This window comes from Hemiscyllium ocellatum, chromosome 23 (genome assembly GCF_020745735.1).
Source record: "Hemiscyllium ocellatum isolate sHemOce1 chromosome 23, sHemOce1.pat.X.cur, whole genome shotgun sequence".
NCBI classification, from domain to species: Eukaryota; Metazoa; Chordata; class Chondrichthyes; order Orectolobiformes; family Hemiscylliidae; genus Hemiscyllium; species Hemiscyllium ocellatum.
Window position 1 is genome coordinate 40,703,154 of NC_083423.1, and position 23,971 is coordinate 40,727,124.

The 23,971-nt window shown below is 41.0% G+C and overlaps 1 protein-coding gene across 2 annotated transcripts in view; it reads right to left on the bottom strand.

Annotated features, from left to right (window-relative positions):
- LOC132826757 (laminin subunit beta-4-like) overlaps positions 1-23,971 on the bottom strand; it is a 121,422-nt gene that overhangs the window by 68,238 nt on the left and 29,213 nt on the right. For both annotated transcript variants that reach the window (XM_060842931.1, XM_060842932.1), the window contains 9 exons: positions 18,880-19,094; positions 17,374-17,494; positions 16,305-16,493; positions 14,829-15,008; positions 7,307-7,419; positions 5,942-6,021; positions 4,909-5,059; positions 3,082-3,210; positions 1,678-1,857 (listed from right to left, as the gene is read on the bottom strand). In XM_060842931.1, coding sequence (XP_060698914.1) covers positions 1,678-1,857; positions 3,082-3,210; positions 4,909-5,059; positions 5,942-6,021; positions 7,307-7,419; positions 14,829-15,008; positions 16,305-16,493; positions 17,374-17,494; positions 18,880-19,094 — 1,358 coding nt within the window. The remainder of the gene's footprint in view (positions 1-1,677; positions 1,858-3,081; positions 3,211-4,908; positions 5,060-5,941; positions 6,022-7,306; positions 7,420-14,828; positions 15,009-16,304; positions 16,494-17,373; positions 17,495-18,879; positions 19,095-23,971) is intronic.

The window sequence follows — 23,971 nt, forward strand, 5'->3', positions numbered from 1 at the left end:
GATCTTTGTAATGAGTTGAACATAATTTATTAACATGAAGGAAGAGCTTGAAGAGTAGGTATTTTGCTTTATACACTACTATGATTCTGTTTGTCTCATGATATGGTGCATTTGCAGAATTGGAAAAGAAAAAGAAGGAGACTAGTTTAGTTTACTTACAGTGTGGAAACAGGCCCTTCGGCCCAACAAGTCCACACCGACCGCTGAAGCGCAACCCACCCATACCCCTACATTTACCCCTTACCTAACACTACGGGCAATTTTGCATGGCCAATTCGCCTAACCTGCACATCTTTGGACTGTGGGAGGAAACCGGGGCACCCGGAGGAAACCCACGCAGACACGGGGAGAACGTGCAAACTCCACACAGTCAGTCGCCTAAGGCGGAAACTGAACCCGGATCTCTGGCGCTGTAAGGCAGCAGTGCTAACCACTGTGCCACCGTGCCGCCCACTATGCTCATGAAGAAGGCATTTGGTATGCTTGCCTTTATTGGTCAAAACATTGAGTACAGGAGTTGGGAGGTCATGTTGCGGTTGTACAAGAAATTGGTTAGGCCACTTTTGGAATATTGAGTTCAGTTCCAGTCTCTCCTATGGGAAGGATGTTGTGAAACTTGAAAGGGTTCAGAAAAGATTTATAAGGATGTTGCCAGGGTTGGAGGGTTATAACTATAGGGAGAAATTGAATAGACTGGGGCTATTTTCCCTGGAGCATCAGAGTCTGAGGGATGATTTTATAGAGGTTTATAAAATCATGAGGGGCATGGATAGGATGAATAGCCAAAGTTTTTTTGCCCAGTGTGGCAGAGTCCAAAACTAGAGAGCATATGTTTAAGGTGAGGGGGAAAGAGTTAAAAGGGACCTAAGGGGCAACTTTTTCATGCAGGGGGTGGTGTGGATATGGAATGAGCTGCCAGAGGAAGTGGTGGAAGCAGGTACAATTACAATATTTAATAGGCATCTGGATGGGTATAGGAATAGGAAGGATTCAGAGGGATATGGGCCAAATGCTGGTAAATGGAACTCAATTAATTCAGGATAACTGGTGGGTATGTACGAGTTGAACCGAATAGTCTAGATTAGATTACTTACAGTGTGGAAACAGGCCCTTCAGCCCAACAAGTCCACACCGACCCGCCGAAGCGCAACCAACCCATACCCCTACATATACCCCTTACCTAACACTACGGGCAATTTAGCATGGCCAATTCACCTGACCCACACATCTTTGGACTGTGGGAGGAAACCGGAGCACCCGGAGGAAACCCACGCAGACACGGGGAGAACGTGCAAAGTCCACACAGTCAGTCGCCTGAGGTGGGAATTGAACCCAGGTCCCTGGCGCTGTGAGGCAGCAGTGCTAACCACTGTGCCACCGTGCCGCCCAAATTTCCATGCTGAATAGCTCTAGGACTCTAAAAGTACTGGGAGAAGGACTGACTCTAGTAAAGTAAATAACATCAAATGTTGTAATAATAAAGAGAAGGAGGGAAGAGGGAGGGAAGACGAGGAAAGAGAAAGCTTGGAGATTTGAGAGTTATTGCATTTTAGATAACTCTTTTCTTGTATCGCTTTTCTTGAGTGCAAGAGATATTAAGTACTGAATGTACAGTGTGTACATAGTTAGATTTAAATGCCTGGAGAATGAAAACTGAAGAGGCAGCACTTTGAGTACCTCTGACTCATAGCGAATGGCTGCTGTGAAGTCCATTGGGTATGGAATGTTGTCAACAATGAATCGCAGTCCTGTTCCACGTGGAACTCGAGCAAACCCCAGACCTGTCCAAGTTGTAGGTCCACCGGGAACATATTCTCTGGAAACAATCTGTACCTGGGATTCTGGATTCATGACTTGCTAAAGAAAAGAAAGATGCCAATATAAGCCTTGCATTATTTTACTTGTGCAACAGTTTCCTAAACGAGAATCTCATGGGATTAGATTTACCAAACATGCCTGTCTAACATATATAACAATTATCCACAAGGCCTTATATATAACAATTATCATTGTTATAATAATATTATAATTGTTATATATAACAATTATATATAACATATATAACAATTATCCACAAGGCCTTTACCTTAAGTATGTACAAAGGAGAAATCCACATTGTCTCAATAAGTACTGATGTTCCCTAAACTGTGCTCTCTGAGCCCCATATACAGCTTGCAACTGTATAGCATTCTTCACATGTAGGATGACTCTGTGTTAACCTATGGATAATCCATTCACTAACACAGAATTAACATTAAGCCTGATATCTTCATAACAAAGAGACAAGAATCACTAAGAATGGGATAGGAGGAAGAGGATCAAGATGGTAGCGATCACAGCAGAGGAATTTGAGGAAATCTTTGAAAAAGAAAGTGATGGCAAGTCTAATAAATTGGAGCACACTATTCCTGGGTGTAGCATTGGAGGCAATTTCTGTTTAAGACTATAACTGCAAGACTATCAAAAGATTGATCATGTCTGGTAACAGCAGATTGTTTGTGGTATGCTGAATAATCAGAAAACAGGTTAACAACATTACCTCTGAAAGTACTCTTCTGCTGGAAAAAGGGAATAAAAAGACAGAGAAATTGATGTTCAGGTGTACATTTATGACTTTCAGAAATTCAGATGTGCACACTGTGCAATTTTCTGATTTTAAAATTTAAGTTCATGACTCCTGGAAGCATAAAGTTGTAAAATGGTCCTCACACAGCATTATATAAACTCATCCTACAGTCACTCGCATTAATCATGAGGAGGCTCATTAATATTCATAACCTTGCTTCTAATGAAATGAAAAAAAAGCCTCTGCTGAATCCATATTATGAAGAATAATAAACATCTGATATGCTTTAAGGCAACAGCTCAAACTTAATGTTGGTAAACTATTTGAGTTTTGTATTGTAACTAAATAATTACTGTACATGTAACCTGTCTGACAAATACAGGACTGGTCAGTCAATCCAATTCTCTCTTCTCTCAGTTGAAACACCAAAAAGGGATAGTTCACAAATTGTTTCATGTTTGATGGTTGCGAAGCTCACAACATTGAGAAAATTTCACGACAGAAACTTTGCATACCCTCTTCCTCTGATGTCGCATATGACGTTTAGTAATCCTTTGAAGTATCAATGTACCATGCTCCACTCGAAAATTATAGCCTTGTCTTCGTAAATACTCATCACATGGTGGCAGCGATGTGGGTCCTACCTGAAAGAAAAACTCATTTAATTATTTAAGAAACAAAGGAATATTAGCTTTTGAGTAGAATTCTCAACATAATGTTTATACATCTACAAGGCAAATTGTAGGTGTGGATAACAAGAAAAACATGAGGTTTGGTTGATGCAGGACAATTATAACTATTTCATAAAGTTATTTAGAAAGTATTATATTTGCATGTTTACATCAGTGATGCCTTTTATTGGATAACCTTTTGGCATCCAGGATCTGTTTAGATGATAGCATTGTGATAATCTCATTAGATGATAATGTGAAGGTGCAGGTGTTCAACGGGTTGGACACAGTCAGAAGTCACATGATGCCAGGTTATAGTCCAACAGTTTATTTGAAATCACAAGCTTTCAAAGTGCTGCTCCTTCATTAGGAGAAGACTTCTCTTGATGAAGGAGGAACATTCTGAAAGCTTGTGATTTCAAATAAGCCTGTTGGATTATAACCTGGTGTCGTGTGACTTCTGACTTTGTCATTAGATGAGTAACACTAAGGCCAAATTTAATGTTCTGAGGACAACGGTTCAAATCCCACAATGGCATCTAATGGAATTTAAATTAAATTGATTTTTGAAATATCTAGAATTTGCAGCTAATCTCAGTGATAGTAAATATAAAACAATTAATTGTTTTAATTCAAAAATCACCATCTAGTTCACTAATGTCCTGCAGAGAAGGTATCTGCAATCACTACTTGGTCTCGCCAAGTGGGAATCCAAGATCCACAACAATGTGGTTGACTCTTATCTGCGTTCTGAAATGGCTCAGCAAGCTACTCACTTCAAGGCCAATTAAAGGTGGCCAACAGTTGTTGGGCTTGCCAGCAACGCCCACATCTATGAAAGAATAAACAAAATAAATGACAAATTTAATGCATGCCATTCTTGTGAGGAACCTCTTTTCTACCTCTGTTTCCTGAAACTCTTCACCACTGGGTGCTATTTCTGTTATGTTTGCAACTGGTGCATACTCATTGATAGAGACTGACTGCTACAATGTGTCAATAAGGAGAGTATCATAATACCATGTGTCTGTCAGGGTGGTAGAAGGTGAGCTAGCTAGACTGTGATCTCACTGATCTGTAATTGAAGAGTTGATGCATGGCGAGAGGCTCAATGTGATGTTTTTACACTAATAATGTCACAGTTATGTAATACGCGAAAGTTAAGATTGTCATGCTGCATGAGACAGGCACAAGTAATATTTTGTTTCAGTCATGAAATACAGATTGGCTTACATTATTAAGGTCACAGAATTACATGAGAAGCAATCAAATAATGTATCACCAGGTAGGCTTCAGTGTCCACATGCAAACCAGAAAAATGCATTCACATCTCTTGGTTTACAACACATTTATTTTTAAAAAGGATTAAGAATATATCAGATTTCTTGTTGGTCATAAATGTTAATGATGTTCTTGATAAAGAAAAATTGCCTGCAGTTCAGAGCAGTTCTATTCATTTTAATGGAGGCCAAGGAACTAATTTGTCTCTGGTTCAAAGCTGATTAAACATGCATTATGTTCAGCCAGTGACTTTATTATTTAACTCCTATGTATTTAGGTTTAGGTGAAAGTATTTGAGTAAGCATGGTTATGCATTCAATGTCATTTTTGCGCTGGTAAAAATCTTAACTGAAAAATTAAAATAAAAGAAAACGTTTTAACGATACCAACCAAAGAACCGCTATTCCCTAGTGGTTTTGCAAGTTCAGCTTCATACAAATAGTAATCCAATGGAGCAAAGAAGTAGCCTGGAGCTGGTTCATTACACTGGCGCCTGATAATGTTGGGTAGACAGCGACACTGTCCATCATGCAAGGAACAGCTGCAAAATATGGAAAATACATTCTGAGCTCACTGGCATGAAGAGGAAACAAACGATCTCACAGTGACTATGGGGTGACACAGTTCCCTAGTTCCTCAGTCAGTGATCTGCCTCTGTGAAGATCTGGTTGTATCAGTTCAAGTTCACCAACCAGTTTCCCACAGGAGAGACATGACTTTGCAAATGTAATGGTAATTGCTCAAGAAAATCTATTCTATTTTCCAGTTAGAAAGCAAAATTGAATCAATCAATTAATGGTTATTATTAATATCCAGCAGCTTGGATTAAAGAAGTCAAAAGCAGACAAGTACAATTGTTTGAAAATTTACATAATTGGTACAGATTATGTTAGAAGCATTATTACCTTCCACTTAGAGTCTAAGAGATGTACAGGATAGAAACAGACCCTTTGGTCTGACTCATCCATGCTGACCAGATATACTAAATTAATCCAATCCCATTTGCCAGCACTTGGCCAAGATCCCTCTAAATCCATCCTATTCATATACTCATCCAGATGCCTTTTAAATGTTGTAATTGTACCAGCCTCCACCACTTCCCCTGGCAGCTCATTCCATACAGCTTCACCATTTCCATGAAAAAGTTGTCCTTTAGATTCCTTTTAAACTTCGCCTGTCTTGCTCTATGTATATTTTCACTGATTATCAGGAGACTATCAATAATCAGCCTTCATAGGGTTAAATGCTTTTTCACACTGACAGATTTCCTATGAAATAGCACATGGTAAACACAATACTGAATTGGTTTACAATGATGCGAGTACCACACTCTACAGTATGCATTCTGCTGTGAAAGTAATGTTGTATTTTTAAGGTGGCCTGTACCCTTAAGGCCAGTGACATCACTAACAATTATACTTACAAATTATCATAAGCCCCTCCAATGTCACAGTCACAAGGGGAGCACCCGTAGTTAATGTTTCCAAGACCCCAGTAGCTTGGCTATAACAAGATAAAATAACACAGTTAGGAGCAATATCACATGGTAATTTAAATAAAACAATCCAATGACTACCTTCAGTCTGGGCCTTCATTTGTATGGGGACAGTCATTTCATCACAGAGGATGTCACAACCAAGCCTGATACTGCACTTATCTGACATCCACAATCTGAGCAGGAGCTGGAACTTACACCATTTCCTTTTTTTAATCTCATTAGTCCAGACCTGCTCAAACCAATTACAGAGTCATTAAATAAAATGAACAACTGTGGATGCAAACAAAGACAGAAATTGCTGGTGAAACTCAGCAGGCCTGTGTTTTGAGTTAACAAGGGTCACTGGACTCGAAATTTTAACTCTGTTTTCTTTTCACAGATGCTGCCACTCCTGCTGGGTTTCTTCAGCAATTTCTGTTTTTGTTTGTAGATTCCTCAAACCTGCCTCGTCCTATCATACAGCATTTTTGTTCAAATCAGTGCACTCAGCCAAAGCCAAAGATCAAATCATGACATTTCTTTCTACATTCATTCCTGGACTATGAAGTTAGATTACTGAGTTTGTTCCAGTTGTATGTCAAACTTTCTCTCCTCTGACTACTTCAGTCAACTCAAACTGATCTTTTTAGTTCTATCTTTCCCGGGATTCAAGACTGAGAAGAAATACCTTATCTTCTGGAGAAGACTTAATGTGGGGAGCCCCACCCACCCTCTGATCTACGTACTCGCTCTATGAAATGTGTTTTTTGCCCTCCCATAACAAGACAGTGTGTCTCAGGGAGTTCCTAACTACCTGTTCGAATTTAACCTATTATGACTTTGTGAGAGCTCAGTGAAAGACAGAGAATTGAAATGAAATCGATTCAGATCCTTGGAAAATATTCAAATGCCATGAACAGAGTTGATAGACAGAGCATTCCAATTGAATGACTACTTTTCCAAAAGTGACAGCAAGTACATGGAGCATTTCCAAACAGGTTGGCATACTTCTCTTTAGTCCTTCCTGACCTTTTTCCAGGGCAGTTAACAATAGGCAACAAACATTGCCCTTGTTTGTGAAAAGCCAAGAAAAAAGCTCAATCTACTGCATGGTAATTTGTTGCTGAATCAGGTGAAGTCACTGGTCATTGTCACAAGTTGATCACTTAAATGGGTCAATCCCTATGAGAATGGTTTCCAATCTCTGGGGCTGGTGTGGGTTCAGGTTCATTTAGGCTAATAAACTTGCCCACATGCAATAATGATGGTTTGAAGATATTTAATAAGGTGAAAGATTGTAATGTAACATACCAGACACTGTTCACAGTTTTTCCCAGTGACATATCGATGGCAATGGCACTCCCCACTGATAGCATCACACACAGAATGTGCTGACACACTGCCACGTGAATCACATCGACACTCTGAAAAATACATTCAAAATCAGATTATTTTTGTCAAACATAATAATACACTTTGCACCAAAAATCCAGTTGGAGCAACATAGAAATTTATTAGGTCTACAACTAATCCTTGATGTTCTTGACTTCACCCTCACCATTAATCACATGTATGTCTTGTTCCTCTGTCGCTGAAACAACTTTCAAAAAGCTAAGTTTCCTCTTACTAGAGTTGATTTTCATAACAGAAGTACGTTGTATTGTCAGCATGAGACCAGGGCCGTTTTGCATCTTCAGATTTGCTCCTATTGTACTTACATTTTGTGGGCATCAAATGGGCTCCTCACTGTAGCTGAGGGATTGAAAAATCATCTGTATTTTCTGCAATGAGTTATCCACAGGCTGGGGAAAGGAGGGCGATGTTGGGAGGGAAGTTTGGGACAAACTGATGGCATGTCTCATGAGAAAGAAACAGGATTGTTTCTTTGTTTATTTGTAGAGCAGTTTCCAATGATCTCCATGAGGATGGTCCAATGCCTGTTACAAATCAGTGGAGCAAGGTGCAACACATACTTCACATACTTGTACCTCAAAATTATTAGAAATGGGCTCAGACTAGAAGCAGATTGGCACTCCAAACTTCTTTCTTAAATGGTGTCTGTCATGATGGCAACCAAAATGCCAGTTTGGTAACTGTGCCTACACCATTTTTGAGTGCAACAATTTTACTTTATTTGGAAAAAGGAAGTTAAAATTAGGGCTGACATTGAACTCCTTATAAAGCCGAATCCAATCTTGATTATGAGATTCCATATCCAGAGTGTCAAGTTTGCTACTTCCCACATGTTCTTGCTTAGTGTATAGAGAACACCTGTTATTGATTTTCCACCTCTCGGCCGGAATCCTATGGCCCTGGAGATGGTGAGGGAGAAGATGTAGGAAGGGCAGGGTATTGTTGTACCCAAACCCTGCCTCCTTATTGCATTCCCGCCTCTGTTGGAATTAGGTTCTGGCTAGAAAGGCCAATGGTACCCTCCCTCCTGCCCGCTGCCAGCTGAGGCCCTTAAGAGGCCAATTGTGCAATGCTTAAAGACCTGAGCTAAACAACTCAGCAACAGGTGGGCTTGCCAACATGTGGCATTCCCTAAGCAAGAAAGAGTGCAGGCTGCTTGTCAGCTGTTTGGAGAGGGTGTGGGTAGTAGGCTGAGTGGTCTCGCTCAAAGGAACATATTGCCAGAATCATAAAGATGTACAGAATGGAAACAGACCCTTCAGTCAAACTCATTCATGCTGACTAGATATCCTAAATTAATATAGTTTGTTTTCCAGCATTTGGCCCATATCCCTGTAAACGCTTCCTATTCATGTACCCATGCAGATGTCATGGATATTGGGCACAGCCACCCTCTGTCCTTGCTTTCAATGCCCCTGCACCCCCTCCCCCCAACCCCCATCCCCTAACCCCTGCATACCTCCCCAATACATCACTAAGATAGGTCTTGGGATTATGCAATTGCATTCTCTTGCTGCTGAGCAGCATGGGATTATCTACTTCAGATTGGGCAGCACTCTAATTGCAGATGAGGTCCTGCCAGAATTGTGGAATTGCTTATTGGAAAAGATACAGTGGGCCTTTCTCAGAATAGGCAGCATTGGTCTCTCATTGGATCTCCTGCTAACAGGCAAAAACCTCACCAAGGGGAGAGTCCACCCACAGCATCTTCCAATTAAAAGAAATATGGACTCTCATTTTAATGACCTCACAGTTCTTCCTCTTGAACACTTTGTCAGGTTGCCTTATCTTCATTCTGTGGAATAGGTGTTTTTATGTGGTGGGATGACAGAGATTTTATATATCTCATTCACGAGTTTTGAAAAGATTTGAGGTTCTGGATGTACTCACTGAGTAGAAGGTTCATTTAGCAAACCTACATTTATATCTCATTCAGTTAATCAAACCAATGGTTAACAAAGTTACACACATTGTTAACTCCAAAAAGGAGCAAAGGAAATCTTGTGAGACATTGAATGTTTAATTGCCTCCTTTCAAAGTAAGAATAAAATGACCTCTTATTTTCTTGATTGTAAACTTATGACTTTAAGTGTTTTGCATGCAACAGTGCTGGAAACAGAAGTGAACAATTATTACAAAAGGAGTTTGGAAGGGCACTTGAGGTAAGTCACTTCAAGGCCTCTCGGAATAGAGCAGGGCCAATGGGACTGGCTGGATTGCTCACCAGAGAGCCAGAATGGACTCACTGCACTGAATAGTCTTCTTTTTGTGCCCGTTTGACTATTACTGCACATTGTAATGTCAGTGGTAACATTTAATTAAAGGTTGTATCAGATAAGAAATTTAAAATATTTTGGCAGTAGGTAAAATGATGATTGTATCAAAGGTTATGGGCCGGGTTTTCTGAGGAGTGCAATCTTACACAGATTGCCCCTTCAACCCTTCATTTCAGAGAGGAGTTTCCACTCAGATCTTCCTCAAAAATATAAAGCTGTCCTTCCATTTAGGAGCAAAGAAATGTCAGAGTGGAGTGTCAGGTGGGTAAGAGGGCAGGGTGCCAGATGGGTAAGGGAGGGGCAAGGTGAAAAAGTGAATGATATAGTATTTAAGGGAGATTGAGGTGGGGGTGTGGGAGCAGGGAGACCTCACGTTGTTCAGATCCAGCAGCAGCTGGGGGTAAGGAGATTGAGTCAGTTTTGGTCAGGTCTGGTGGGTGGTGAAATAACTCCAAAGAGGCCAGTATCACATCACTAGTTTAGTTTAGTTTCCCTACTGTGTGTAAAAAGGCCCTTCAGCCCAACCAGTCCACAGTGACCCTCTGAAGAGCAACCCACCCAGACCCATTTCCCTCTGACTAATGCACTGAGACTATGGACAATTTAGGATGGTCAATTCAACCTGATCTGCATATCTTTGGACTGTGGGAGGAAACCGGAGCACCTGGAGGAAACCCACAAACACCACACAGACAGTCACCCAAGGCTGGAATTGAACCTGGGATCCTGGTGCTGTGAGGCAGCAGTGCTAACCACTGTGCCACCATGCCGCCCCTTTATTAACACAAGAACAGTTCTTGACTATAATATTGCCTCATTCAGAGTCAGGCATCAGAGTGTCAGCTTCTCTGATAATCCCCTTTATATTTGTCAGCCAGGGCTCCTTGATTGGGTCAGATTAACAGCCCCAATCAGGGAACTTGTATTCTGTCAGGTTCAGCTGATTCACCTTGTTACAATTACATCAGGTGGGAAACCAGGTCAGTTCCTGCAAACAGCTGGGATCAGATCTCTCAAATGGGAAGGGGTTTGAGCTGACCCCGTCCAGTAGTTGGAAACGGGACAAACAACATGAATTCGACTGGGACAACACTACTATTATAGGACAAGCCAAACAAAGAACAGCCAGGGAATTCCTAGAGGCATGGCACTCATCCACAGATTCAATCAATAAGCACATTGACATGGACCCAATATACCAACCACTGCAACAGACAGCTGGAACTGACAACCGGAAGCGGCAGATTCAAACCATTACAAATGCCGGAGGAAAGATCACAGAAGCACTTCACAGGAGGCTCCCAAGTACTGAGGATGTTACCTAGAAAGGGGACGAAACGTCTGCAACACAAATTCCCGGCTCGGCGAACAGAACCACAACAATGTTAACGAAATGTTTTATGAGCTCTGTTTTTGGGATCCTTCAGTGGAAATTGGTCTGGTTTGACTGAATCAGGGACAAACTCGCTTCTACTGAGGATTTTTGGATGTGGACATGGTCTAGCCAGCATCCAGCACTGAATTGGATGTTTAATTTAGTTTTGAATTGATGTAGAGGGAGGAAAACCTCAAGTGCCATACTTATCATTTGCAAGTAGCTCCACTAACTGCTGCCTATCATCCCAACAGTGTGGAAGGAGGCCATTTGGTCCCAAAGTCTACACTGACCCTTTGAAGAGTATCTCACCCAGACCCATCACTTCCATACTATCCCCATAGCCCTGCATTTCCCATGGCTAATCTACATATCCCTGGGCACTCTGGGCAATTTAGCATGGCCGATCCCCCTAACCTGCACATCTTTGGACTGTGGGAGGAAATCTGGACATCTGTGGGAGGAAATAAGAGCATCTAGCAGAAACCTCATGCACACACAGGGAGAATATACAAACTCCACACAAATAGTCATCCAAGGCTGGAATTGAACCCGAGTCCCAGGTGCTGTGAAGCAGCAGTGCTAACCACCAAGCCACCGTGCTGCCCTATCACTGGAGAATGATGTGAGGTTCAGTTCACTCACTGCTCTTTCAGTCAGGTGAGTTGCCATAGAGTAGAGGCAGCTTGCTTTCTTAATTTTTTGTGACCTCCAGAACAATTTGTTGTGCAGGCAAAAGGATTCTTTCTAGAATCCATTTAGCAACTAATTTCCAGTCCATCAAATTTTCAGTGCTGTGTATTGAATGTTTCAAGGGGCATCTTCAGCACATTGTTATTTCACCCCTATTAAAATTGTTGTTTGATAGCACAAATCCCACATACCCCTCTCATCCAGTTGGCTTTTGAGAGTGATTTAGATCAGACCTAAAGTGCAGGATCTTTCCCTGGGCAAAAGTGGGGATACTGACATGGGGCTAAGTCGGCCTCTCAGTCCTGGAGCCTGACCAATGGAGTTATTTTTCTCTCATACTCACTGTCCTGTTAAGAAGGGCTGGAGAAATGTGCATACTACCTAGCCAATGCCAGGGCTGGAACATCACTCTAAGAGCTACTAAGAGGCCACTCTCAGAACATGAATGTCCTCAAACTAGAAGTGCTCTCCAAGGCAAAAACTTCAACTAAAACATCAGAAGGGTCAAGTAGGCAGGAGCAGAGAGAAAAAAGCCATCAGTCAGTCATCCCTCAGTTAGGGCTACAAGTGTGGCTCTTCCTCATTGTGCCCCTCTCTTTGGGTGATGGATCCTCTGAATCTGATACCACCGCCTCCCTCCACCCCCCAACACACACACACACACACACACACACACACACACAGAGCCGAGATAAAGAGATAGCCAGTGACTCCCCATGAAGCGGGCATCACTGTTATTCCTGGCCACAAAATGCCAATCAGCTGGCAAAATCCCTTCTTGTTAAAGGCCTTAAATTTATGTATTGGCCATCTGCCAGTGAGTATCTGAAAATGGATCCATTTCTCCTGGAAAGCCCTCCTGTCAGTGGGAATGCACTGGAAGCAGCCTTAACACAGCTCTCCTAATTTTAGCTTCCGCCCCCTCCTCCAAGCCAGCCATTATGGGCCAGGAAAACTCAGCTAATTCACATAAACTGAAATTCCCTTCTCTGGTGTCAACTAGTACAGTATTCCTTAACACACTTTCATTAGAGTCATAGAGATGTACAGCATGGAAACAGACCCTCCGGTCCAACCCGTCCATGCTGACCAGATATCCCAACCCAATCTAGTCCCACCTGCCAGCAGCCAGTCCATATCCCTCCAAACCTTTCCTACTCATATACCCATCCAAATGCCTCTTAAATGTTATAATTGTTTCAGCCTCCAACACATCCTCTGGCATCTCATTCCATACACGTACCACCCTCTGCGTGAAAAAGTTGCCCCTTAGGTCTGTTTTATATCTTTCCCCTCTCACCCTAAACCTATACCCTCTAGTTCTGGACTCCCCGACCCCAGGGAAAGTACTTTGTCTATTTATCCTATCCATGCCCCTCATAATTTTTAAACCTCTATAAGGTCACCCCTCAGCCTCCGACGCTCCAGGGAAAACAGCCCTAGCCTGATCAGCCTCTCCTTGTAGCTCAGATACTCCAACCCTGGCAACATCCTTGTAAATCTTTTCTGAACCCTTTCAAGTTTCACAACATTGTTCTGATAGGAAGGAGACCAGAATTCTATCTTCCAACAGTGGCCTAACCAATGTCCTGTACAGCCGTAACATGACCTCCCAACTCCTGTACTCAATACTCTGACCAATAAAGGAAGGCATACCAAACTCCTTCTTCACTATCCTATCTACCTGTGACTCCACCTTCAAGGAGCTATGAACCTGCACTCCAAGGTCTCTTTGTTCAACAACACTCCCATAGACTTTACCATTCAGTATATAAATCCTGATTATTCTGTCAGCTTATGTTTAAACACATTTCTATCATGGGGACTTTGTGAACTCAACATTCCTGTTTCAATAAATTTGTAATGGTTTGGTTAATTTTGCAGTTGCAGCATCAGAAGAAATTGAGAGGTAATAAATTGAGAGCCTCAGTAAGCAATGAGCTGAGGCAGCAACACAGATGGGAGATTTACAGAGATAGAAGTCATCAGTCTTCATGTTGGAGAGGATACAGGATTGAAACTCCATACAGGGTCAACTAGGACTAAGACATTACAAACTGTCTGGCTCCATCTCAGACAGTGACTAGCAAGAGGAATATGGTTAGTGGCCAGAAAATGGAGTTTGAGTTGGGGATCAAAGACAGTAAGTGACAAAAGCTATGGGAGAATGGAAGCAAAACAGACTGCAAACACAAAAAAGAAAGAATTGTATTTATATATCACGTTTGATAACTACAAGACTTCCACAAAGCATTTTACTGGCCACTAACTACTTCTGAATGCATTTAGTGCAGTAATGTAGGATACAGAACATTCAATTTGTGCACAACACATTTCCACGGCAGTGATGTGACAATGACCAGATAGTCTGTTTTCGTGGTGTTGGTTGAGGAATTGGAAACTCCCATGCTTTTCTTCAATATAAAATCATGAGATCCATGAGTTGACTAGGGCATCATAGAATACCTACAGTATGGAAGGAGGCCATGTAGCCCAGCTAGCCCACACTGACCCGCTGAAGAGCCTCCCACCCAGACCCACCCTCCTAACTATATCATCCTGCATCTCCCTTGGAAAATCTGCCAAGCCCACAGTCCTGGACACTGTAGGCAATTTACCATGGCCAATCCATGTAACCTGCACATCTTTGAACTGTGTGAAGAAACCGGAGCAAACCCATTTCAACATGGGGATAAAGTCCAATCTCTTCACCTACAATCACCTACAATTGAACCCGGGTCCCTGGTGCTATGAGGCAGCAGTGCTAACCACTGAGTCACCATGCTGTCCAGTGTAGATGGTACATCTCATCTCCTAAATGACACCTCTGATTCCTTAAGAATTGACCAGGTGAGCAAGCCTAGATTGTGTGCTTAACTGCTTTGGCTATGACCTCAACCCATAGCTTTCTGATTCAGAGGTGAGAGTGCTACTTTTGAGTCATGGCTGACAGAATATGTTAAAATATCACATGTGGATTGCACATTATTAAGAATTGAAAATATTAAAAGTAAGAAATGCTAGTATCCTAATAAATAATAGAAGGATAAAACTTGTTCTTTTAGTTCAGACACACCTTCGCATCCTTCAGGATTAACAGCACTTAGTCCAAAGTAGCCAGGTTTGCACTGGTCACATCTTGTCCCTTCAACATTTCTCTTACAAATGCAGCGTCCAGCGACCATTCCAAGGCTTGGGTCTGTGTGACTTTCACACATCCCATTGTTTAGTGATCCTCCTGGATCACAGTTACAGGCTATGAATCAGAGAACAGGCAATAGGTCATATGCGATGCATTTCTAGGTACTTAAACAAGACTTATTTCTGACATTATTTCAGGCTAATCTCTGAAGTAACACAATGTTGCCAATAAGGACTTAATAACTTTAAAAGATAATAATATTCACAAGTTTTGGAAAGGAAACTGAAGTGATCCACAACGCTTCATCTTCCAAAGCCATGTTGTGTTGTACATGTGATGAATATTGAATTACTTTCTAACATTTTCATGACTTAAAAATAGAGACTATCTCATATACTAATCAATTAAATCTTCTTTAAAAGTCCAGGTTGCTAGATATTTAGTTAAAAATGTGTAAGTATAGGGATGTTCAGGAAATCATGTCACTGGACTTCATGGGTTCAAATGTATAATCATTGTACAAGCATGTTGGCAGTCTCCATAAGATCTTTAGGATGGTGGGTTAGGCAACTTCTCAATTCAATTAATTAGAAGAACTCTAAGTTGTGTTTTTTAAGCAAGTAACTTTTAAGGTTATTAAAATATTTGAATTCATGTTTATCCTGAAATTGCCTGGTAAATTCATATTCTTTTCAACTGTTGAGCTCGGATAATATTTATAATTTATTAAAGCTTAATTTTAGGTTCATTACATTATTGAGGATTGTTTTGGCTAAAATCTATTTACAAACCTTTGATGTCAAAGTTCTCACAATTGAAAGTAGTGTTGAAAGCAGAGCTTAAAAAAGACCAGCATTAACTTTTTTGCTCTGTTTTCTTCCCAATGGAAGAGATAGAAACATGGGATTTGTATCCTGAGAAAATCTTACTATTTCTCAACATAGTTACTTTAATCCCTCTTTTTTATTGTATTAAATACAGTATTTTAGCACCTGATTTTATGTTTTTCAGATGCTGAGTTCAATTCATAGCAATATTGTTTCTAAAAGTCTTTTACAGAGGTAAAGGCATTTGATTTGACATGGCACAAAGAGATTGAACTGTGAGAACTTCCCACAGTACTACTTTATATGTCTGCATTTTAAAAAATGATTTTTACAGACTTTTGCTGAGTTAATATCTCAATCTGAAGAGAAGATTGCACCAAGATTACACAACCTGCTGAAGCAACACGTTTAATCTCAACAATAAATAGAAGATTTTTAAAAAACATTGTTCTCGCTGTTTTTACATTTTGCATAATTAATTTGTGTAGTGGTCACTTTGGCTTTGACCATTAGTTTTTACAATGCTTCACTTATAGTCAGGATTAATCCCAAACTGTGATAGAAAGTAAGAAAGAAATCCTACCGACACATGCATATTGATCAGAAATCATTCTCCCAGGATCCTGGTAGAAGAAAGGCTTGCATTGGTTACAGTTTTGACCCATTGTATTGTGTTGGCACTCGTCACAAATCCCACCACTGACTTCTCCGCTGGCCAAATATACTGCCATGTCAAAATGGCATTTCTCAGAATGTCCATTGCAGTTGCACCCTGAAAAGGAATAAGTATATAGTTAGACCTAAGGGAAAGGACAAATTGAAAGCTGATATGGGAACAGTGAAAAGTGATCTTCAGTGTTTGGTAACCATGTTAAAACACATACTTGATTCAAAACTCTTAAGCAAAATACAAAGCAAAGCAGTTTAAATTTGTCAGAGCATGCATTCCCCTGTAATACTTTGTAGAATGCTCTGGGGTCTCAAGCATGCACCTGCAAGATTCAACTCGTCACCTCTGAGTCATTTAAAATTCTTTTAAACTTAAACTTATTTTCACTTTCAAGAATACTAAAGTTACATTTTAAAACTTGCTCATTAAAAAAAAATCTAATGAAACTATTAAATTGTTCTAAATAACGTTGTTAAAATATTTTTCAGTTCGTGAAAACCAAATTGCTTACAAATGGCATACTAAGTACTGATTAACTACTGCTTATATGTTGTGCTAGATCCAATTTCAGCAATATGGGTAATGCTCTTTTGTAAATTAAATTAGTGAAATTTCCGATCTTAAATACACCAAACAATATACTTAATGCAAAATTTTCAAAAAAAAAAATCACATTCTAAAACATTGCTGAATTGCACTGATTCATGGAAGATATATGTTTGGTGATAGGCAAGTCACTTCAAGTGAAAACATGAACAAAAGATCCCACAAACCTACTCATTAAAGCTAACACAGTTTTCACTTGATCACTGATTGTGTCCAAAGTGAAAACTGTAGTCCTGCATATTTTTCTGCTAGAATATTTGAAAATAGTTACTGTGTAAGCTTTCCTTTTTCAGAATCCAAATCTGTTTTCAATTCTGTGTTTTAGGGACTTATGAGGCAAGTTAAACTGATTATTAATAAGTGCAACAGTTCTTACTTCTGCATTCGTCTCTCTCTGATCCTATCGCTGGTTGCCATGGTGAATCATTGTAAAAGTCCTTACATCTTTCGCAGTTTGCACCGTCTGTATTGTGCTGACAGATACACCGTCCGTGAACCTATGGAAACATTTATATTTGAAACTGATTTGAATCATGGTTTTCGCTAATATACAGCGATAAATTATAACTCTTTTATTTGTGAATTTGAAGTTCTATTTTAACATCAATCTCCAGAGGAAATGAAGTAATGCCTTCTCCAGCACATGTAATTTAGAATTTGCATTTACAATTCTTCTGTATCATTGGCCTACTCTAGTCCCCCACTCAATGCTGTGCTCCAACATCATTCCTCCTTCTAACACGAGACAGCTTGCAACTGTCTTGAATTTGTTAACCTTTCTGAGCATTTCCCACCACTTTCTTTTTATCTGTGAAGCAATTTACAGCATTTTCTACATTAAAGGCACTGCAAGCTTTCACTTCGTCCAATGTATTTGGGTCTTCAGTTTGTTCACAATCTTTGTCGTAGATTTGTTAAGCTTTAGTCCCAATGTGATTATCAGTTGATTTTCTTGTACTATGATGTGTTATTGAAGGAATATGCTAGCACTTTGACACACAATATGTAGTCATAAGATACAAGATATTTAACAAGTGTTCCAGCACATGTTTGTTCTGTTATATTCATTTTATTGATTATTTGTAATACTTTATTATTTGTAACTCATTGGTTAGACCGAAGCTAAAGGATTGTGTCCAAGCTTGGGCATCGCAGTTTACAAAGAGTTTCAAGATTTTGAAGGGTGGACTGAAGAAACATGCATGAGGGATGATGGATTTAGCCATGCAGAGAGAAACTGGGACTGTTCTTTACAGCAAAATCATGAAGGGAAGATTTCATTGAGGCTATCAGAATTCTTTTGGGTTTTTGATAGATCAGACAGGGAGGAAACCAGCAGGAGGGCTGGTAGTCAAGGTAATAATTAAGATATTTCACAGAAATATCCAGCAGGCAAATAAGGAGATTTTTTTTACATTGCAAATTGTTACCAACTGGAATATAGTGCTTGAAAGGGTGTGGGTGGATATTTAGCGACAAAAGGAAAGTGGATGTATAGTTAAAAAGGAAGATTTACAGGGCCAGAAGGAAGCAATAGGGGTTTGAGACTTACATTGTATAGCTATTTCAAAGAGCCACTACTAATGCAATGGTGATAATGGCCTCTATCTATGTTGTACCATTTTCATGTAGCTCATCCTTTGAGCCTGTTATCCTGACCCTGTGCTGTGCTCCATTCTTTGTTACTTCCAAATACAGGTACCCCTGGTGGCAAGAATATCTACCTATAACATGAAAAATCCATCAAGGTCAACCATAGATGTCCCCAGTGGCACGTTTTCATCTTTATGGTCACTGTCTGTATTTAATTTTCTGAAAATAATTGCATTATGTGTGCTTTTGAAATTTATCATAGGTAACTGAATTTTGGCGAAATTCTTACCATTCCTTGCTGGTCAAACACATCACCTCTTATATTTTCAAGAGGAATACACTGGCTGGCATGCCCATAGCAAAAGCAGCTCCCACGAACAACCATTTCATACAATGCGTAATAATATTTTTCATTAGCTCTGGCCTGTCTCCTCCGCAAACGGGTATCTCCAAGTGTGTGAAGCTGTGTGAAGTTTATCCGTAGATTGGTAAATGTTATAAGCTCTGTGGAAGATACAGGACAAAGGCTTGAAACTGGAAGTATGGTTTGTTGTACTAAGTCTCCAATTGTTCTTCCATTGGCTTCAATAGAAATGAAAACAATGGGGATTTTTAAAATGGGTGCACAAATCACTATTGTCCATTTGGTGCTGAAATCAGTTTTACACTCACTGTGCAGCTTGTCATTGGTAAGTGAATCATTTAGCATTAATTACACATACCACAAAAATCTATGAATTACACAATCAATTGATTCCCCAATAAAGCCCTTTGAAACTCTTAACAACAACCATGTATCCTCTTTTCCTTACTAATGGATAGGATGGAATAGCATTGGCCATCTTGCTAACAGTGAAGAGATAGTGTGGATCGTTTGACCATTAAGAACAATTGAACTTGAGGAAGAAACAGAACTTGAGTCAAAAACCATTTGTGGTTTGTGAATTAAGCTCATGGTGTAAAATGTAACACATTGACATGGATAGGAGACTGGATGGTTAACAGGAAGCTGAAAATGGGTGTAAAACAGTGGTGCACTTCAGAGATCAGCGCTGGGACCTTAACTGTTCACAATGTATATAAATCACTTAGATGATGGGATGGAAGGGATGGTTGCCAAATTTGCTGATGGCACAAAGATAAGTAGGAAACTGAGTTGTGAAAAGGACATGAGGAGGTTACAAAATACTGGAAGGGATATAGGATAAACACATAAGCAAATGTGAAACAAAAACAGAGGTTGCTGAAAAAGTTCAGCAGGCCTGGCAGCATCTGTGAAGAGAAATCATTGTTCATGTTTCAGATCTGGTGACCCTACTTCAGAAGGGTCTGAGGACGGGTCACTGGACCCGAAGCATGAACAATGATTTCTCTTCACAGATGCCGTCAGACCTGCTGAGCTGTTCCAGCAATCTCTATTTTTGTTTCTGATTTACTGCATCTGCAGTTCTTTTGGGTTTTTTGTTTCTGGTAAAAAAAAATGCCCTGGTTGGGAAGTTTAGAAACAGGTGGACAATTTAAAAGTAAGGGAGATGAGGAGATTTTATTTACTCAGAGAATTATGAACTCAATGGGCTGAATGGCCGCCTCCTGCTCCTATATTCCTATTTTTGAATGGAGACTTGCCAGCCCTTTTTGTGTGTTCCTTTGTAACCATGACAGTGGAATGATTTCAAATTAGGGTACAACTAGTCCTGGCCGGACCCTTGAGACTCCATGTGATCCTGAGGGGACCGAATGTTCACTCACATGCTGCAAATAAGATCAGTGAACTCTCAACTACAGGAGTACCTCCATCTCTGATTACTTCAATAATTGGAAACATGCAATGGCAAGACCACGTGCAACCAATGGTTGGGGGACAAATTGACTGGGGATCTAGGGAAAGGATCACAATCTGGATCTCCCAAAAGGTTTTTGGGCAATAATTCTACCTATTGATTAAATAGATGAGATTTAAACCCCCACACCTTTGCAAAAGGAACTGAAGGAGGAGCCCTGTTAATTCTCCCTCAGATCTTGCTGATACAACACTCTTTATTGCCTGTGAAAGAAAGTAGGATCCAAGATGAGACCCTAGATGTAAGGGTATTCAAAACACAGAAACAGTTGTTGTGGTTCTGTTCGCCGAGCTGGGAGTTTTTCTTGCAAACGTTTCATCCCCTTTCTAGGTGGCATCTTCGGTGTTTGGGAGCCTCCTGTGAAGCGCTTCTGTGCTGATTCCTCCGGCATTTATACTGGTTTGAATCTACCGCTTCCGGTTGTCAGTAGCTGTCTGCTGCAGTGGCCGGTATATAGGGTCTATGTCGATGCGTCTGTTGATTGAATTCGTGGATGAGTGCCATGCTTCTAGGAATTCCCTGGCTGTTCTCTGTTTGGCCTGTCCTATAATGGTGGTGTTGTCCCAATCGAATTCATGTTGTTTGTCATCTGAGTGTATGGCTACTAGGGATAGCTGGTCGTGTCGTTTCATGGCTAGTTGGTGTTCATGGATGCAGGTTGTTAGCTATCTTCCTGTTTGTCCTATGTAGTGTTTTGTGCAGTCCTTGCATGGGATTTTGTAAACCACGTTGGTTTTAGAAGCATGGTGCCTAGAAGCATGGCACTCATCCACGAATTCGATCAACAGACACATCGACATAGACCCTATATACCAGCCACTGCAGCGGACAGCTACTGACAACCGGAAGCGGTAGATTCAAACCAGTATAAATGCCGGAGGAATCAGCACAGAAGCGCTTCACAGGAGGCTCCCAAGCACTGAAGATGTCACCTAGATAGGGGACAAAACGTTTGTAAGAAAAACTCCCAGCTCGGCGAACAGAACCACAACAATGAGCACCTGAGCTACAAATCTTCTCCACAAACTTTGAACACAGAAACAGATATATATTAGGGAACTTCTTCATAATCTTAAAAATCTCGGGGTCACCAGTGAAGTTCACTGTTGAAATATTCCCATAGCTATATTGAGGTGCACCCGAACATTTCTATCTTCTTCATTCACCAGTTACACCTGAAGGTTTTCTGTTTGATTCATTTATGGACTGAATTTTCACCACTGAGAATCAAATTTGTGCTTCGGGTTAGAGACCCATCTCTGACGAATGATCAGATTTTCACAGGGTTAGCCCTGAATTGATTTGGAGAAGATTTCCTGTCCAGTTCGAGCCAATGAGGATGGGAATGGACCAGATGAAGTTTCAGATTCATTTCGACATGCCATGGTAGAAAATGCTGAGGATCTTGGTTGTCCTGAGGGAGGGATCTACAATTTGTGCCTCCAGGTGAAAGTGAGATGCCACAGCAGAATTGGAGCCTGGCACCAATGGCAGGACACACCCTCACTTACCAAGTTAGATCATATGCTGGATGCCACAAAGTAGAGGTGGGTGGTCCTTTTTCTAAGAGGGGTCGCAGGAGGAAGCAGTTGTGTAAGGTCTTTTGTTCTGGAAGGGTTAATTTTGAGGAGTGCATCAGATTTTACCCCATTATTGGTGCCATAAGGGTTTAGATGGCAGGAACAACTCAGGCTCACAATGGAGACAGATCTATCAACTAACCATCTCCCTCATAATATTCGTAACAGTTTATGATCCCAATGTAACTTGCTGTTGATTGCTTTCATACAGTAAACCCATATCTTGTTTAATGCTACAGAATTTTCTCATTACCTAATAGTTTTCATCTGTCACACTAGACCTAAAAGTATGATAGTGTAACGAATCTACCTTACAATGTCCGAGAATCCATCTAACTTATACAACATGGTGAACATTGGTGAAGATTCATCACGCAACATGGTACCAGTGCTGGGCATCTCTTCACCTTACAAGAGACCACTTTGTCATGCAGCTGGGATGTCTCTCTTTTCACCATTATTTCCCTGTGCCTGGAATCATTCCATCCTCAATTCTTGCTTCTGCTTCTTCTCTCATGAACTGTCTCCTTCCAAGACCTCACTGTCCCCAAGGTCCACAACTCTCCGGAGGGCCACACTGTGGGAAGTGTATCGGAACAGCACAATGACCAATGCCCTTGCAGGATGGTAATGGAAGGCACAACCAGATACTGCAAATGGATTTTTAGAGCTCAGTGGTGTGCTCAATGGTAGTCATTTGGTCTGGGTGGCAGTGGTTCTATCACTTTGGGCCTCTCTCTCGGGCACCTGTAAGTGACTGAGTCACCATCTCTTCAACTTTTCACCTAAAGTTCATGCATACAGTTAGGGGCTTGGTGTAAACATCTGAGGTTCTGTGGATTGGTCAAGGATGAAAGAGATGTGGAAGCTCTAGGAAAATGAACACAGCCATAGAAGTAGATTAGATTATTTACAGTGTGGAAACAGGCCCTTCGGCCCAACAAGTCCACACCGACCCGCCGAAGCGCAACCCACCCATACCCCTACACTTACCCCTTACCTAACACTGCGGGCAATTTAGCATGGCCAATTCACCTGATCTTTGGACTGTGGGAGGAAACCGGAGCACTCGGAGGAAACCCACGCAGAAAAGGGGAGAACATGCAAACTCCACACAGTCAGTCACCTGAGGTGGGAATTGAACTTGGGTCTCTGGCGCTGTGAGGCAGCAGTGCTAACCACTGTGCCACCATGCCGCCCACAAAGTAGTTCAGTTATAGACAGTTTGGACATTGAGAGTGTGGTAAGCATTCTTTCTGATGAACCTCATTGAGAGGTCAGTCAGTGCCTTGAAGACCTTCGGGGTATAACACATGCTAACCTTCACCTGATGGCAGCAAAACCCAGTGCCCACTGCAAGGCCCTATTCCATGTTAAATGGATGTGCTGTCCAGCTCTGACAAAGTGGACATCAGTAACCAGCAGGATGCAGTGGTGTGGAGTTACTTTTGAGATCTTGCTAAGATCCACAGCAGGTCCTTGAAAAGAACCAGAAATGAAGAAGCTGAATAGCACAGAGACTCTGATAGTTTCGTGCTACAAGCTGAAAGGTCTTTCATTGTTAGAACATTGTTCTATGTTCTATGTTCTTAGAACAGTACAGCACAGAACAGGTCCTTCAGCCCACGATGTTGTGCCGACCACTGATCCTCATGTATGCACCTTCAAATTTCTGTTACCATACGCATGTCCAGTAGTCTCTTAAATGTCCCCAATGACCTTGCTTCCACAACTGCTGCTGGCAACGCATTCCATGCTCTCACAACTCTCTGTGTAAAGAACACGACTCTGACATCCCCTTTATATTTTCCTCCAACCAGCTTAAAACTATGACCCCTCGTGTTAGCCATTTCTGCCCTGGGAAATAGTCTCTGGCTATCGACTCTATCTATGCCTCTCATTATCTTGTATACCTCAATTAGGTCTCCTCTCCTCCTCCTTTTCTACAATGAAAGAAGTC